The sequence below is a fragment of the Neurospora tetraspora genome, assembly GCF_033439725.1.
Source record: "Neurospora tetraspora strain CBS 560.94 chromosome Unknown B0H65scaffold_2, whole genome shotgun sequence".
Classification (NCBI taxonomy): domain Eukaryota; kingdom Fungi; phylum Ascomycota; class Sordariomycetes; order Sordariales; family Sordariaceae; genus Neurospora; species Neurospora tetraspora.
In genome coordinates, this window is record NW_026944384.1 from 5,136,682 (window position 1) to 5,152,905 (window position 16,224).

General features: G+C 43.0%; 3 protein-coding genes across 3 annotated transcripts; all 3 read left to right on the plus strand.

The window, feature by feature from the left end:
* Positions 1-9,353: 9,353 nt before the first annotated feature.
* B0H65DRAFT_520267 (uncharacterized protein) lies at positions 9,354-11,835 on the plus strand. Its single transcript, XM_062828727.1, has 2 exons — positions 9,354-9,951; positions 10,020-11,835. Exons 1-2 carry the CDS (start codon positions 9,701-9,703, stop codon positions 11,470-11,472), a joined length of 1,704 nt encoding a protein of 567 aa, XP_062684980.1. The 5' UTR covers positions 9,354-9,700; the 3' UTR covers positions 11,473-11,835.
* Positions 11,836-12,302: 467 nt separating this feature from the next.
* B0H65DRAFT_458724 (glutathione S-transferase) lies at positions 12,303-13,778 on the plus strand. The gene is made up of 3 exons (XM_062826419.1): positions 12,303-12,569; positions 12,732-13,182; positions 13,263-13,778. Exons 1-3 carry the CDS (start codon positions 12,471-12,473, stop codon positions 13,478-13,480), a joined length of 768 nt encoding a protein of 255 aa, XP_062684981.1. The 5' UTR covers positions 12,303-12,470; the 3' UTR covers positions 13,481-13,778.
* A 224-nt stretch (positions 13,779-14,002) lies between these two features.
* B0H65DRAFT_130774 (uncharacterized protein) lies at positions 14,003-15,000 on the plus strand. Its single transcript, XM_062820798.1, has 2 exons — positions 14,003-14,558; positions 14,624-15,000. Exons 1-2 carry the CDS (start codon positions 14,137-14,139, stop codon positions 14,916-14,918), a joined length of 717 nt encoding a protein of 238 aa, XP_062684982.1. The 5' UTR covers positions 14,003-14,136; the 3' UTR covers positions 14,919-15,000.
* The last annotated feature ends 1,224 nt before the right edge of the window (positions 15,001-16,224 follow it).

Genomic DNA, 16,224 nt, shown 5'->3' on the forward strand with positions numbered 1-16,224 from the left:
GTGTTCCGGGGAGCGAGTTCGGCCAAGTTTCAATCTCGGATGCTTGTTTTCCGGGGAAAAGGAGAGCTGAAGCTGCTGGGAAAAGCCGTCAATGGTTTTCTGAAGATGCCAACTATCGGCAGCTACCGAAGCGCAGAATGTCCATTCGCCGTCCACAACACACCAACATGGGATATGATATGTTTTATGATTCCTTGGTGCGCTGGTGACTTTTGTCGTTTGTCCCGTTGTGGTCGAGATCGTCGGCGTCGACTTGGCGGCTGGTGCTCTCTCTCCTTTCTCGTCCAGCGATGTGCAAGAGGCCTTCTGTGTTCGGCAACCTCGGTGTTCCGTCCTTCCGAGGCCTTGCCTCAAACAGTTAGCAGTAAAAACACGATGCTGGGGGAGGGAAATCCGAAATGATGGGAGTTCCCGGTCTGAAGCGATGGGCAATCTCCCCTATCAGATTCAGCGGTGCAAATGTGTCATTTTGTGGGGCCGGGTTCTAGCCAATCGGTGGCTCTCATTGCCTGCAGGATACCTTTTCGATCATACAGATACCTCAATACCACCAAGCCGCCAACCACTTAGCAAGTACTGTTGGTATTTGTGGGGGGCGCTAAAATGACACATTCCATTTACACCGTTAAAGGAATAGCAGGAGGGCAGTATGTAGCGGCGGAGGCGGCGGCGATGGCCGGTTTGCAAAAAAGGTGAAGGGGAAGTTGGCATCGTGTGTTTTTCCTTGTCGACATGTCGTTGTACCAGACGGGTTGAGGCTCAACGGCAGTTATTCATCGGCACCGTGGCAGTGCGTGTGGTATGTGCTGGCTCGGGTTGTACTGTACAACTCCAACAAGCCCAATTGTTCGGGTTTGCGCTTTGACGGTGCTGGAAAAGCAATGATTCAATGGAATGAGGTCGGCCAGACCCGAACGGCCCACGTCTACTACCTTATCGCTTGCCGTGGCCGGGAATAGCCGGCCATTGGCTCAGCATCGCAAAAGTGATTTTGCTCTCGCTTGAATTCGACTGGGAAAGCCGAGGAAAGAAAGTGCACAGCTGGCGAAAACGCGGAGCAGAGCGCGGGGTTAACAGGGTTTTGGTTGTCAAACCTCAACACTGTGTTTGCTGCGAACAACTGATAACCAACAGTCATCGATCGCGTATCGATCGGATGAAATGATTGCGAAAGAACGTGGCATCAATGTCAGATGAAAGAAGTGTTTTCGACCGAACAGAAACTCTTTAGTCTTCTTTGCATGCATGACAACTGTGGGGTACCTAAGAGTGCGCGATACTGCAGCATCGTGCTGCAGGAACATGAATTTCCCGGAGCAACGAAATCGGTAACACGCCATAGTAAGATTGGTAACCCGCCATGGTAAATCGCCTTTTTTGCACCAAAGTTGAGCAGGCCTGCTGCGCATCCCTTTAACGGTGCAATTGTTACATTTTAGCGCGCCCCGCAAGATACTTGGAAGACTTGGTGACGTGGCTTGTCAGCTAAGCCCCCCGCTGACATTGCTAGTAAATGCTACCAAGGCTGGGGTTTCTGAGGTAATTGCAAGCTTAAGAGGTATCCTACAGGAAAATGAGAATGACCGATTGGCTCAAACCTGCAGGACGCTGAAATGTAACAATTGCACCGTTAAAGGGATGGGTCTGCTCCGCTAATGACAGCTCGTATCAAAGACAACGAACATCGTCAAAAAGTCAGTCACCAAGTCTCAACATCTTTTAACCTCCAATACGACACAGAAATTTGAAGGAGCGTCACATACAAGCAGACTGCGGCAGATCCCATTCGAATTCGAAACAACCCGAGCAAGAAATACGATTTCAGCTTTCATTTTGGTGGTGTTATGGCAGTTCAGACTTGAAGAGTTGGATGAAAAATTACCATGGCGTGTTACCGGTTTCGCCGGAGCAACTGCATCCCCTTCCACTTCGGCTTTTTCTCGCTAGGTTTCCACAACCGGAGTGGGTGAGACAGTCAACAAGAACAGCCATGGAAACACCAACGCCACGTGAAGCCGCCCGGCCGCGTGCTACACGCAGCACGTGGAAGATCAGACCTGTCGGGTAGCCACAGGGCGGACACATGGGCCATTCTGAGTTCTGACACAGTTGACACCATCATCAAACTTCATCGCCGTCCCACCCACACTGCTCCCGTCTTGGTCCCAGATCCCTTCAGTCCCCAGGAAGCCAAGATACTTCAGGTTCCAAGTAACGCCATACAACTTAGCTAGCATCATGGAGTTTGGTGCGTCCATGGAAACCTCAACCGCACAGGTCGGGCATCGCGACCCGGACTGAAATGTCAGCCAAAGCTTCCATTCCTACCCTCCACTTCCCGACCGGGCGAGCCCACAGCTTCGGAGAGTTTCTAGCCCAATGTCAGCTGTCCGCAAACTGCCGTCAGGCCCACCTCTGCTGTAGTTTACTACACTACCCAGATACCCCCATCCTTGGCCAGTTAGTTCATTTCGATTATGGATGGCTTTATTTTCGACCTGCCTCTGCTACCGTTGTTTTAGACGCTACTCTGCTAGATGATATTGGATTATGGATATCAGCCATCCGAGTAACCGAATATTAACGGCCGGTCGCCACTGACCGCCGCCCCTGGAGATGAGGATGAGCATCGTCCCGAGAGACGGTTGCTGGCGATCCCCAGGTTTTGCCATGCCCAACGTGCCAACCTGGGAAAATTTTGACTTGCAGATAGAGACACCTTGATGAGTATTTTGATAACAAATATCCGCAATCGGTAGTTGGGTAGTCCCAAACTGGTCCCTGGGTAGTCCCCCCTACTTTTTAACGCTGAGTAAGCCTAGCCGCCTAGCCCAGCCGCCTAGCCTAGCCTAGTATACCGTACAATTGAGGCTATATAATTGATGGCCGCGTATCGCCAGATTTATGTCTTTTATGTATTCTTTTTATGTAAGGGTATTTAAAGTTATTAATCTAATTAATTATCTACTACTAAGAAGGTTAATACTATGGTTGTTAATAATATTATTATCCTCTATATTAGCCCTATTATAGTTATATATACTATATTTACTACCTAAAATATACGTACCTACTCTAATTTTAATACCCGCTATATAAATACTACCTAGAGTAAAATAAATGTAGAAAAAATTAAAATAATTACCGATTAGGAAATTCCCGAATTTAAGAAGTCCCTATACTCCTTTTTAGGTTTCGCGAATTTCTTTAAACGTTTTATAAATGATTTTTCGACTATAATAACCCTGCTATACGAATTTATTAAGAAGGATACTATTTAAATTTAGAATAATACTTATTAATAGGCCTTTAAAGTATTAAAAAAGCGTTTACGAAAAATCTTGTATTTAAAATTTATAATTAGACTAAAAAATAATTATTTAAACGGATATTTTAAATTAAATTATAGAAGGTACTTTTTTTTAATATAGGGACGACGGAATCCTCTACTTAATAATTTATTTTCTAATAAAATATATTTTTTAAAAATATAATTATTACGTTTATAATAAAAAATTGCTCGCTATTATTGAAATATTAAAAGAGTAGAGGCTAAACTTTAAAGGGGTTTAATAACCCTTTAATATCCTAACGGATTATAAAAATCTATAAACCTTTATAATTAATAAATAGTTAATTTAATACTATATATAGTAAATTTAAGTCTTATTTTAATTCAACTTTTTAATTAAATATATATTAGGCTCTAAAAACCTCCGCCCCAATATACTAAATTATAAATTAAATAACTAATTAGTAAACGTCGAAGACAATTATTTAATTATTTATAAAAAGATTTTATTAAATCCATTATAATTTGAAAAAGGTTACTTCGAAGACCCCGCCGCCAGTCTTTTACTATATTTATTAACGATAGAGGATTTCGATAATAAATTAACCGACGACCTTATCCGGGCTAATTATAAAACGTTTATTTTCCTATTAAAATAATTTTTTATTTAATAAATAAATATAATATTAGAAACTATTAACGGTTAAAAAGGTTTTTTATTATACTTTCTCCGAATATTACGTTATTAATAATATTACGAAATAGCGGAATAAGATTATTATCGACCCTTATAATAAGGAATTCTAATCTTAATTAATTAATTATTAGTATAATTCTCCGGGCGCGGATTACTCTAACTATAACGTTATTTAAAATTTTTTATAAGATAAATTCTATTAAGAGCGTATATATAATAATATAAGGGTTTTTTATAAAAGTTATTTCTTATATATAAAAATTAAATTAATAAAGTAGAACTCCGTTAATTACTTTAAATTTATAGCCGTATTTTTAATATTATAAAAGGATATTATAATTAATTATATTACCCTACTATTAGGAAATATTTACCTTAATTAAACCTTTAAATATATTATTATTATTATCGACTACTTAATTAAAATATAATATTATATTCCAACTATAATTTTAAAAGCGGAAGATTTCGTAGATTATTTTATTAAATATATTTATTCGATTTATAGTTTACTAAATAACGTTTTATCTAATAAAAATATTTAATTTATATTGCGTTTCTAATTTACCTTTTATAAAAAATTATCGATTATTTATAAATTAATTTCCGCTTTCTACCCCTAATACGGAATAAGTATCGGAGGCCTCATAATTTAATAATATAATTAATAAGTTAATAAAGTAAGTAATAATTTTAAAAAGAAGGAGAAGGTTTAAAAGCTAGGCTATACCTAATTATATACTAAATAAGGATAAAGGTCTAAGAACCTTTATCTTAGCTATTAAAGATTAGAACTTTTATAATTAAATTAAATTATTCTATAAAGTATTAGAAACGGAGTTTCCTATATTAAATACCAGCTTATGAAAAAAGAAATTATTATCCTTAATAGACCTATCTATCCAAATCTCCTCCGAAAAGATCTAAGTCTCCTTTAATATCTTCTACGTCTCTTCTAATAAATTTACCTAAGACGGTCGGGCTTTATAATTTTCAGGATACTCCGGGGGGGTATAGAATATATTAAATTAATAAAATAAAAATACCGAAAAGGCCGGGGGTAATTTATTTAAATCTAAAAAATTAAAAAGCGGTTTAAAAAGGCTAATATATACTAAGAAAGCGAAAGTATAAGAGCAAGGTATTATTATAGTTAACTAAAAGAAAGGAAAGAAAGTAAGAAATTAAGAGAATAAGAAGCTAAAAAGGTAAGAGGCCAAACTAAATATACTAAATCTATAAAGAAATTTAAAAGCGAATTCGTTATATAAATAAATAGTAAGGAGTATTAAAAGTTAGCGAAAATTATAACGAGCTATTAGGGGTCTAGTAAACGACAGAAAAAGATAGCGGCAAGCTAAAAATACTAAAACTATTTAAAAATTAAAATAAGGGATTATTAAGGGTAATAGTATAAAGAAAGGGAAAGAGGTAAAGGAAAAGGGTAACAGGTTCAAACTATAGAAACTATAGTAAGTATCTTACTTATAAAATCTTTAAAAACTCTGAAATCTATTAAACGCTAACTTATATTATTAATAGAAAATATCTTCTTCTTATTCTTATTAGCGTAAATTAAAATAGAAGGACGGTAATATCTATAATCATTTAAATAAAGGAAGAGGAGGTTTTTTAAAGTAAAAGCGGTACTATAAGTATAGTAATTAGAAAGTAAATAAAGAATTAAAGGCCGATTCGGATTTAATAATACTATTATTATTTCGGAAATAATAGAAATAGGACGGGGGTCTAGGGCGGGAATTACAATTAGAATTAAAATTAGAACTAGAAATAATAATATTAGGGCTAGTATTAAGGGACGAATTATTAAAACTCTCAATAATAAGCGAATTATAAAAGAAATTATCTGTTAATAAATTACTATTATTATTATTATTATTAAGGGGTAGACTATAAGAGAAATTAGGCAGCTATTAAAAAAAGTAATAACGTCCTTATTATAAAAGTAATAGTTAAAGGGGTTATTAGTTAAGGTATTAATTAGCGGATATAGTTACTTAGAAGGACCCTATTTAGTAGAATAAGGCCTATATCACTTAAAAGAGTTAAATTATAATAGTTTAGATTTTCGATATTTTTCGTTTCTCTAATGAATGTACTAAAATTATTTATACCGCTTATTTATTAGGCCCCTAAATAATTATATTCGTCGAAAGAAATATTTTTAATATTTTGGATTCCGACGATTCTAAGAAATAACAGTAGGCGACGGGCTTTGAATTTATTAAATTCCTAAACTCCCGCCACGATAATATTAATTTCAAATTCGGTACTATACGCCGTTTAAATGAATTTAAATAAAGTAATCGTTTTTTTACTATATTTAAGGATAAATTCCTTAGAACTGCTAACTATTATCGGTTGAATGATTTTATAAAGATTTATTATTTGTATAATAAAATCTCTTTGAAATTCTACGTAGCTATCGTTATTTAACGTATTTTATTTAATAATACCGATTACAAAGAATAATTAACTCTTTACTACGATTTTATACGTAATATCGAGGAAAATAAGTATTATATTAGGATTAATTATTTATAGTCTACTAAAGGTAATAATAATTCTAATCTTAATTCTAGTAATTCCGGTGGTAGTAATAGTTTTAAGGACCATATTATTAGTTAGGAGGGCGATGTTATAAATTTCGACACGTAAAGACCAAATTAGAAATATATAAAATAGAAATAGCCAAATAGAAGATTTTGAACGCTAAATTCTAATAATTATTAAAAGTAATTTATATTAATTTTCCTAATTTCTATAATAATATTTAAGAAAAGGTATTTTCGGGCGCAATAGTTAAATAGGTTAGAAGTAACACCAAATTCCTTCTTATTGAAGAATTAATAGCGAATTAAATAATTATTACTTTTATATATTACAACGGACTAATTTAAATTAATAACAGATAGAATAAGCCTATTACAGCTATAAATATAGATTTAAAAGGCGGAAGAGTTTTCATTACTATTAGAAGAAATATATTTAAAGGATAGGAAATATATATCAGAGATTAAGCGTTACTTAATTAGGGTTATAAGGACGTTTTACGCAATAACTTCGTAGGAATTTTCTCCGACGACGATTAATCGGGTATATATAGACTAATTTATATAGTAATATTCTATCGAAACGACGGACTTAAATATTAAAGGGGCATTATAAGAGGATAAGTCCAATTTAATCAGGCAACTAACTTAAGGGAAGATTTATTACTTACAGGTAAACTTACAGTTAAATTAGACTCTACTAAGCAAGTTAAACTTAGGTAGGTAAATCCAAGTCTTTGGCCTTAACTTGAGGCAAGCTCAAATTAGGCAGACTTAGATTTATAAATCGGATTCGGAGAGTCCGCTCCCTATAGCTAGTTTTTCTCTGGTATCATCACAATCATAATCATCTTTCACATCTGCTAGTCAGACTTACGTAACCTTTCTGCATCTCACATTATTCGAGAGATTAAAGCTAACGTTAAAATTACAATTTAGCGTATTAATACTAATAATATTGAATAAAAGAAAGTTGAAGCGGTTAATTTATAAAGAAAAAAAGGGGTTAATTATTATTGATAAAAAACCCTAAATGTAAATACTAAAAGCCCCCAAATCCGAGCAGTTAGAATTAATGAGGGGAATAATAATAATAAGGGTAATACTCACTTTATATATATTATCTACTAGTAACATATAGGGGTTCTTCTTCTATATTTATATATATTAATCGAAAGTTTAAAATATTTGTTATATTCTCTATTCGTGAAGAAAAAGTAAATTATAATTAATAAAGTATTCGATACCACATATATTCTTATACTACTTTAAAAAGTCAATAAATATCTTCGTTGAAGAATAAGGATTATACTTTATATAATGAATACGCTTTTAAATATTTAAAACCTCTCAAGTAATAATAGGAATTCGAAGATTACGAAGTTCTAATATTAAATTGTTATTGTTAGCGCGTTGAATAAAAGTAACGTTTTCTACTTCTATTTTAGGATTTAGAATACTATTTAAGTAATAAATAATTTAATGAGAGTTTATTTTAGCGATATTAAATAACCTTTCAATAGTAATATTAATAGCCTCTTTATAGTTACAACGAATCTGTTATTAATAAATAACGTTACTGGCAAAGTTAACGATATCGACGTTATAATTATAATTATTATTAATCTCTTTAGCAAACTATTAATTACCTTACTTCTTCCTCAATACAATTTTTATTTAATATAAGTAGTCCATCCGCTTCGAAGTAGTATTTCGAATACTTTACCTAATCGATTTATAAATGCGGCTATATATATAATAATAATCGATTCGTTTAACGACCTCCTCCTCTCCTTTCTTCCTATTTTTTATTTAATTATACAATACAACCGTAAAGTGTTATTATATAGCGTAATTTTATAGCGAATCGAATGCAGCGATTATATTATTATAATTAAAGGATATAAATAGTAGCCGTAGCCTTGCTAGTTGGGCAGCGCGTTCGCTAGGGGATAGTAATTATATTCTTAATTTCGATCGTTCGTATTAATAGCGGCGGACTAATAGTAATTAAAATTCGACGAGGGGGGTCGTATTCTATTTAGGAATAATTATTCGAATTAAATTCGAAGGTATTTTATTAGCAATTCTAATTAAAGCAATTCTAATTAAATCCCGTTAACGTTAATTATTTTAGTTAGTTAAGTTAGAAGTCTAATTTATATAGGCGAATACGAAACGTATAGTAGGCGGGCAATATATTAATAAATATAATAAAGTCGAGGATACTATACGAAATAATAATAAAGACGACAAATAATTACTATAAACGGTTGTTCAATACTAAAATAAAATCTCGCGATAACTTTATTCAATTATATAAGACTAACGATCGCTAATACAGGGCGCGCGACAACGGCGGCGGTTAGGCAGCAATATATATAGTATACTAGGCTGGGCTAGGCGGCTAGGCTGGGCGGCTGGGCTTATTTAGCGTTAAAAAGTGGGGGGGGACTACCCAGGGACTAGTTTAGGACTACCTAGCTACCGATTTCGACAAATATCCACGGAAAAAGAATACTCCAGCAGCCGGTCTGCATCTCTTCTCCGCCGTGTCCGCAACTAGAGCCACTTCTCACGAGGTTAACCATGGGATTCCTAACCATGTCGCGCATAGCTGGCACAATAACCTAAAAACCGTCCAAACATGAACTTCCAAAGAAGAAAGCACTTCGGCTTGGCCTGGGGTGTGGTGGGACCCTGACGGAGATTGTTCCTGGAACTGATGCCCATCCGTCCACTCACAGGCTCTCAAGCTCCCACGGTTACAGTGACCTTTTCAACGCAGGTACCGTGGGAGAATCGTGCCATGCCTCCATCTTGGTCCCGGCCAGAGGGTTAGCTGCATAAGCAGGGGACCCTACAAGTCCCTGAACGGTCTCGCCTGTGTTTTTCCCCTCCCTAGTGGGTTCGGGAGAGCAGTCTTCGCGTGGCAGACCACGCCAGCGCCGGGGCATGGAATCATACTTAAACAAAGCATGTCGACTGCCACCATGAATACATCATCGCCAAGGTAGTCGTTCTTGGAGATCTTCAACCTCAAACTCCAGCAGAAGCGTTCAGACCGGCGCTCACTTTCGAGCCTCGCTTCTCAGTCCAGTCAATCTCCTCCTAGACGTCTCCAGAGAAACCATCACCATGAAAGTTTCGACTCTTCTCTCTTCCGGCCTTTTCTCCGTCGGTGCCCTGGCCGCCGCCACTGGCCCGACCTGCAAATGCTTCCCCGGCGATGCCTGCTGGCCTTCAACACAGGATTGGAACAAGCTCAACCAGACAGTCTCTGGCAGACTGATCGCTACCGTGCCCCTTGCTGAGGTATGCCATGGCGACCTGTACGACAGCGCAAAGTGCTCGAGCCTCCAGTCTTCGTGGCAGACTCCCGATACTCAGTAAGTTTTTTTGGTGGTGATCATCATGTATGTAATGTCGATCACTAACAACCATGTCTCCCACACAGCATGGTTGACTCGGCCTCTATCATGGCCCCGTTCTTTGCCAACCAGAGCTGCGACCCCTTCACTCCTGTGGACAAGCCCTGCACCCTCGGCAACTACGTAAGGTACGCCGTCGATGTCCAGACCGCTGCCGATGTGGCCGCCGCCATCAACTTTGCCCGCAACCACAACATCCGCTTCGTCATCCGCAACACCGGCCATGACTACCTTGGTCGTTCCACCGGTGCCGGTGCCCTCTCCGTCTGGACCCACAACCTGAAGGATATCGAGTTCAAGACCTGGAATGAGACGTACTACTCTGGTCCCGCCGTCAAGCTTGGTGCCGGTATCCAGGGTTATGAGATTCTTGCTGCCGGCAAGGACAAGGGTCAGGTCGTCGTTGGCGGCGAGTGCCCTACTGTCGGTATCTCTGGTGGTTACACTCAGGGTGGTGGTCACTCGGCTTTGAGCACCAGCTTCGGCCTGTCTGCTGACAACACCCTCGAGTGGGAGGTCGTCACTGCAGATGGCCGTTTCCTCACGGCTTCTCGCACCCAGAACCCTGACCTCTACTGGGCTCTCTCCGGTGGCGGCGGCGGCAACTATGGTGTCGTTATCAGCATGACCATCAAGACCTTCCCCGATGCTAAGGTTGGTGGCGCGACCCTCTCCTTCTACTCTGCTGAGAATCCCACCGACAAGTTCTACGCCGCCATCGATGCTTTCCACTCTGCCCTCCCCGACATGGTCGCCGCCGGCACCATGGTTGTCTACTACTTCACCTCGACCTTCTTCACGATCGCCCCCATGACTGCCTACGCCAAGTCCGAGGACGAAGTCAAGAACATCATGGCCCCCTACCTCGAGACTCTTGACACCATGGGCGTCAACTACACTGCCGGCTACAGCGAGACCGAGACCTACTATGACCACTACAACCAGTACTTCGGCCCTCTCCCCACCGGCAACATCAAGGTCGGCATCGCCCAGTACGGTGGCCGTCTCATCCCCGTTGACACCGTCAAGAACAACGCCACTGCCTTCGCCAAGACCGCCCGCTTCATCGCCGAGAGCGGCGTCACTTTCATCGGTGTCGGCACCGATGTCTCCGCCTTCGGCAAGGACAACCAGAACGCCGTCCTCCCCGCCTGGCGCAAGGCCCTCGTCCACGCCACCCTCACCACCCCGTGGTCGTTCGAGCCCGCGGACTGGGACAAGATGCTCGAGAACCAGGACCTCATGACCGACGTCATCATGCCCGCCATCGAGGATGCCACCCCCGGCTCGGGCGCCTACATGAACGAGGCCAACTTCCAGCAGCCCGACTTCCAGCACCAGTTCTTCGGCAGCAACTATAACAACCTCATGTGCATCAAGAAGAAGTACGACCCCACCAACTTCTTCTACGCCACTGCCGCTGTCGGTAGCGAGACCTGGACTGTTGCCAACGATGGTCGCATGTGCAAGTCTGCTTAGATATAGCAAGCAAGCAGAGTGTTATTTGTTGCTGAGCGGTTCGATATCTGCTGTTATTAGCCTTGGTTATGTTTATTAGAACTTAATACCTTAGTCTTTATTTTCCCACCCCTTTTTGTTTACCTACTACTCATGTTTCTATGGCCTGTTTTGTCATGCTCGTTTCTGGGTAAGCGATCGGAGGTGGTGAGGGTAGGAAAACAATGTCGTGATGTTTTGTAAGGGTTGATGGTTGATGAGAAGGGAAGCTACTAGGCTTCGTTACCTACACTATGGCGCGCACGCTCGCTATAACGAACACATCATGTCCATATGTCATTTTCTTGTACATATTTTTTTGAACAGAGAAACTCAAGAGTACACACCTTGGGTGTTTGAATTGGTCTTTTGTGTCAACTTCCATGCTCCTACTCGGAGCTGTGTGTTGTTCCCTTTGGAGCTCTCCTGCCATAGACTTGGAGAGGTTTGATGATTACCAATCCCAATAGTCACAGTGACACTCGAATTACCAGTGTAACAATCGGAGAATTATTGTCGAAGGAACATCATCCACATTGTGGTTGCATCTGATGTTTTCGACGATTCTGGAAAGGACTTCTCGAAAAGGGAACACGTTTGGCTGATGCCGTCATTTCGGTCGATGATGCGACATACCCCACATCTCTTCTGCGGTCGTACCCCGCACTAGCAATGTATTGGAGGAAGCTGCAACTTCAGCACCTGGCTGTTACTGCACTAACAGCATTACCTTCCGAATTGCCGAAGCTTCGGTGTACACCAATCACCGATACGGCGATATCCACGACTGTATTTCTAAGCACCTCACATCCCGAGACAGCTCGGTCCCCTCATCGTTTCTTTCAAAAGACATATGAACCCCACGGTGCTTCATATAACTTATCCTCACATCTCGAAATTTAAGTAAACATCTCAACTTTGGCAACAAGCACGAACTATAACCAAACCAAACAACAAACACACACCCAACTTCAGACACAATGGCGTCCCAGAACCCAGACATCCACCTCTATACCGCGCAGACTCCTAATGGCATCAAGGTCTCCATCCTCCTCGAGGAGCTTGGTGTGCCTTACAAGGTACTTAGCATATGAACTCTCATACCACTTGGCTGTGAACCAATGCACACATCTCATCTCTCTCTTCACCACTCTCTTCACCACTCTCTTCACCTCTCTCTTCACCTCTCTCTTCACCTCTCTCTTCAGCTCTCTGCAAACCGATACTAACCCTCCCCCCAGGTAACCGCAATCGACATCACCAAAGACGTCCAAAAGGAGCCCTGGTTCCTCGAAATCAACCCCAACGGCCGCATCCCCGCCCTAACCGACAAGCTCGAGGACGGCACGCCCATTTCCCTGTTCGAGTCCGGCGCCATCATGCAGTACCTGGTCGACCGCTATGACAAGGACCACAAGGTCTCGTACCCGCATGGTAGCAAGGAGTACTACGAGACCCTAAGCTGGCTGTTCTGGCAGATGGGCGGGCTGGGCCCCATGCAGGGACAGGCTAACCATTTCACTCGGTACGCGCCCGAGAAGATTCAGTATGGTATTGATAGGTACCAGAACGAGACGAGGAGACTGTACAGGGTTATGGATGCGCAGTTGGCGAAGAATGAGAAGGGTTATTTGGTGGGGGATAGGCCTACTATTGCGGATTTCTCGTGCTGGGGGTGGGTTGCTATTCATGGTAAGTTTTCTCCTCTTCTCTGCTTTGTTGGTTGGGTGTATCACATGTCAGTGTCACAATTGCTAATGACTGTGTTCTAGGCTGGAGCGGCATCAAGGACTTCGAAACCCAATTCCCCAACCTCAACGCCTGGCTGAACAGACTTCTCGAGCGCCCCGGCGTCGAAAAGGGCAGACATGTGCCCAGCAAGCATTCGGCGCTGGAGCTCAACAAGTTGAGCGAGGAGGAGCTCGAGGCTAAGGCGGTGTCTTCCAGGGCGTGGGTCCAGAAGGGCATGGCTGAGGATGCGAAGAAGTAAGGGAAACGAAGCAAACAGTGGGCAGTGGGAAACGAGCTATGAGCTATGAGCACTGTGCTTGCTCGTGATACTGTCAGGTAGATGAATCTCGAAACTGACGAGTTTTTTCTGTGAGAAAGGTTTCGGTCCAAGGTTTAGGTTTGATATGGCAAGTTAGGAGGTAGTGGTAACCGGGCCTCCTCCATGATGGTCTTTGGTGATATGGACTACCCTGGGATGTGACTGCCGCGATGAATGCCATGCGCGCTTGCGACCTCATATCTCGAGTTAGCTGAGGAATGTCAAGTCAGTAAACCCGTTTGAGCATAACATATGATGATCGAGATTCTGTCATAAGATGATTGCAGCGGTCACGTGTGGCCAATAACAGCGACCACCCGACTGCTGTGAAGTGAACCTCAAGGCCTGGAACGTCAAGTCCAGCGCGCCTGTGCGTTCCGTGTTTGCACCTGCTCGCTTACCTAAGGCAAATGCGGGATCTGGCCCCACTTGCCTTTTGCTTTGCCTCCCGTCCAGTCTGCGCGTCTGCCTGCAACCAGCCAACCACTCCCGTCTTTTGCACCCAACCGAAACCACATCACATTCCCTTGTCAACCGATTTCTGGTCGTCTGTCATTTGAATCCCTCGACACAGAACGACCTCATCAACGATCACAATGTCGTGGAGGAACCAAGGAATCACGGGTTCCAACAACATCCCGTTGGGAAGCAGGCGTCGCTTCGCTGGCGATGGAGAGGAAGAGGACGGCGCTCGCAGCGTAACACCATCAGCCCCATCATCCGTCACCAATGGAGACAGAGACAGAGACGTCAGAGACGGCCCCGTCTACAGCAATGATCGCGACGTCAAGCGCGGCCGCAGCCCCGAAAGGTCCGAGGATGGTCCCAAGCGCCGCAAGAAGCGCAACCGTTGGGGCGAAGCGACCGAGAACAAGGCCGCCGGCCTGATGGGCCTTCCTACCGCTATCGTCGCTAATATGACGAGCGAACAATTGGAGGCCTACACCCTGCATCTTCGCATCGAGGAAATCACCCAAAAGCTCAAGATCGACGATGTTGTTCCCGCCGATGGAGACAGGTATGTTGGACATGATCACCTTTTTTGTACATGAAACTCATGATTGACCTCTTGTGTTTGTTCAGATCGCCCTCTCCTGCTCCCCAGTACGACAACCATGGTCGCCGTGTCAACACTCGCGAATACCGTTACCGCAAGAAGCTCGAGGATGAGCGCCACAAGCTCATCGAGAAGGCGATGAAGACGATCCCTAACTACCACCCGCCCTCGGACTACCGTAGACCTACAAAGACCCAGGAGAAGGTCTACGTCCCGGTTAACGACTACCCAGAGATTAACTTCAGTATGATAACTAACCCTCCAAACTCCCTATTAACTCCTAACCTTCCCCCGCCCCCATTGGTATTTTGCCAGGCATGAGCCCGCGCTTCTAGAAACAGTTGCCGTTCGTGCCTTGCAAGTTGCTTATGTTGAACTTTTTAACCCGAAAAACAAATGATTTCCATGATAACAATACTAACACTTAGCTCTTCCTTGTTCAAGTTGGTTTACTTATCGGTCCTCGTGGCAACACACTCAAGAAGATGGAAACAGAATCTGGCGCCAAGATTGCCATTCGTGGAAAGGGCTCCGTAAAGGAGGGCAAGGGCCGTTCTGACGCCGCCCACTCCAGCAACCAGGAAGAGGACCTGCACTGTCTCATCATGGCAGATACTGAAGAGAAGGTGAACAAAGCCAAGAAGCTGATTCACAATATTATTGAGACAGTACGTTGTCCCCTTCCCCTTCCCGCCTTTGGCGTTTATGCACCCGCTAACTGTTGTTATAGGCTGCTTCGATCCCTGAAGGCCAGAACGAGCTCAAGCGCAACCAGTTGCGTGAGCTTGCTGCCCTCAACGGTACTCTGCGTGATGACGAAAACCAAGCTTGCCAGAACTGCGGTCAGATCGGTCATCGTAAATATGATTGCCCTGAGAAGCAGAACTACACTGCCAACATTATCTGCCGTGTCTGCGGTAACGCCGGCCATATGGCTAGGGATTGTCCTGACAGGCAGAGGGGTGCAAGCTGGAGAAACGATGGTCCCGGTGCTGGCCGTACCGCTGGCCGTATCGGTAGCAGTGGTGGCGGCGATGCCGTGGACCGCGAGTACGAGGTATGTTTCCCTTCTACAACCTATTTCTATCAAGAGCAACACACTGACATGTACCAGCAACTCATGCAAGAACTCGGTGGTACCGGCGCTGCTCCTGCCCGTATTGAAGCTGGCCCTGGCTCTTTCAGCAATGGTCCCAGCGGCGCCAACGGCGATGCCAAGCCCTGGCAACGGGGACCCACTGGCGGTCCTGCTCCCTGGCGTACTCGCAACACGGATCGGGATCACGAAGATGGCCCTCCTAGCGGACCCTCTGGTGGCCCGGCTCCTTGGGCTCGTGACCGTGGCGAGCGCAGACATGATGACCGCGATAGAGGAGACAGCTACTATGGCGGTGATCGCAGGCATGACGGCTATGGCAGAGGCCCCTCAGGTGGTGGTGGCGGCTCGGCCCCCTGGCATCAACCTCCCCCCGGAGCCCCGTCTGCCCCGGCGATCCCCGCGGCTCCGGCCTATCCTGGTGCCTATGGTGGTTATCCCGGCTATGGTGCTCCTCCCGGTATGGGCGCTGCCCCGCCTCCTGGATTGCCTCCTCCGCCTCCTGGAGCCCCTCCCGGCCTGTCCGGACCG

Coding starts and splice junctions, on each gene's coding strand:
- B0H65DRAFT_520267 (XM_062828727.1), top strand. CDS start 9,701: ATGAAAGTTTCGACTCTTCTCTCTTCCGGCCTTTTCTCCGTCGGTGCC. Junction 9,952..10,019: donor TGGCAGACTCCCGATACTCA/GTAAGTTTTTTT, acceptor TCTCCCACACAG/CATGGTTGACTCGGCCTCTA.
- B0H65DRAFT_458724 (XM_062826419.1), top strand. CDS start 12,471: ATGGCGTCCCAGAACCCAGACATCCACCTCTATACCGCGCAGACTCCT. Junction 12,570..12,731: donor AGCTTGGTGTGCCTTACAAG/GTACTTAGCATA, acceptor CCCTCCCCCCAG/GTAACCGCAATCGACATCAC. Junction 13,183..13,262: donor GGGGTGGGTTGCTATTCATG/GTAAGTTTTCTC, acceptor ACTGTGTTCTAG/GCTGGAGCGGCATCAAGGAC.
- B0H65DRAFT_130774 (XM_062820798.1), top strand. CDS start 14,137: ATGTCGTGGAGGAACCAAGGAATCACGGGTTCCAACAACATCCCGTTG. Junction 14,559..14,623: donor GTTCCCGCCGATGGAGACAG/GTATGTTGGACA, acceptor GTGTTTGTTCAG/ATCGCCCTCTCCTGCTCCCC.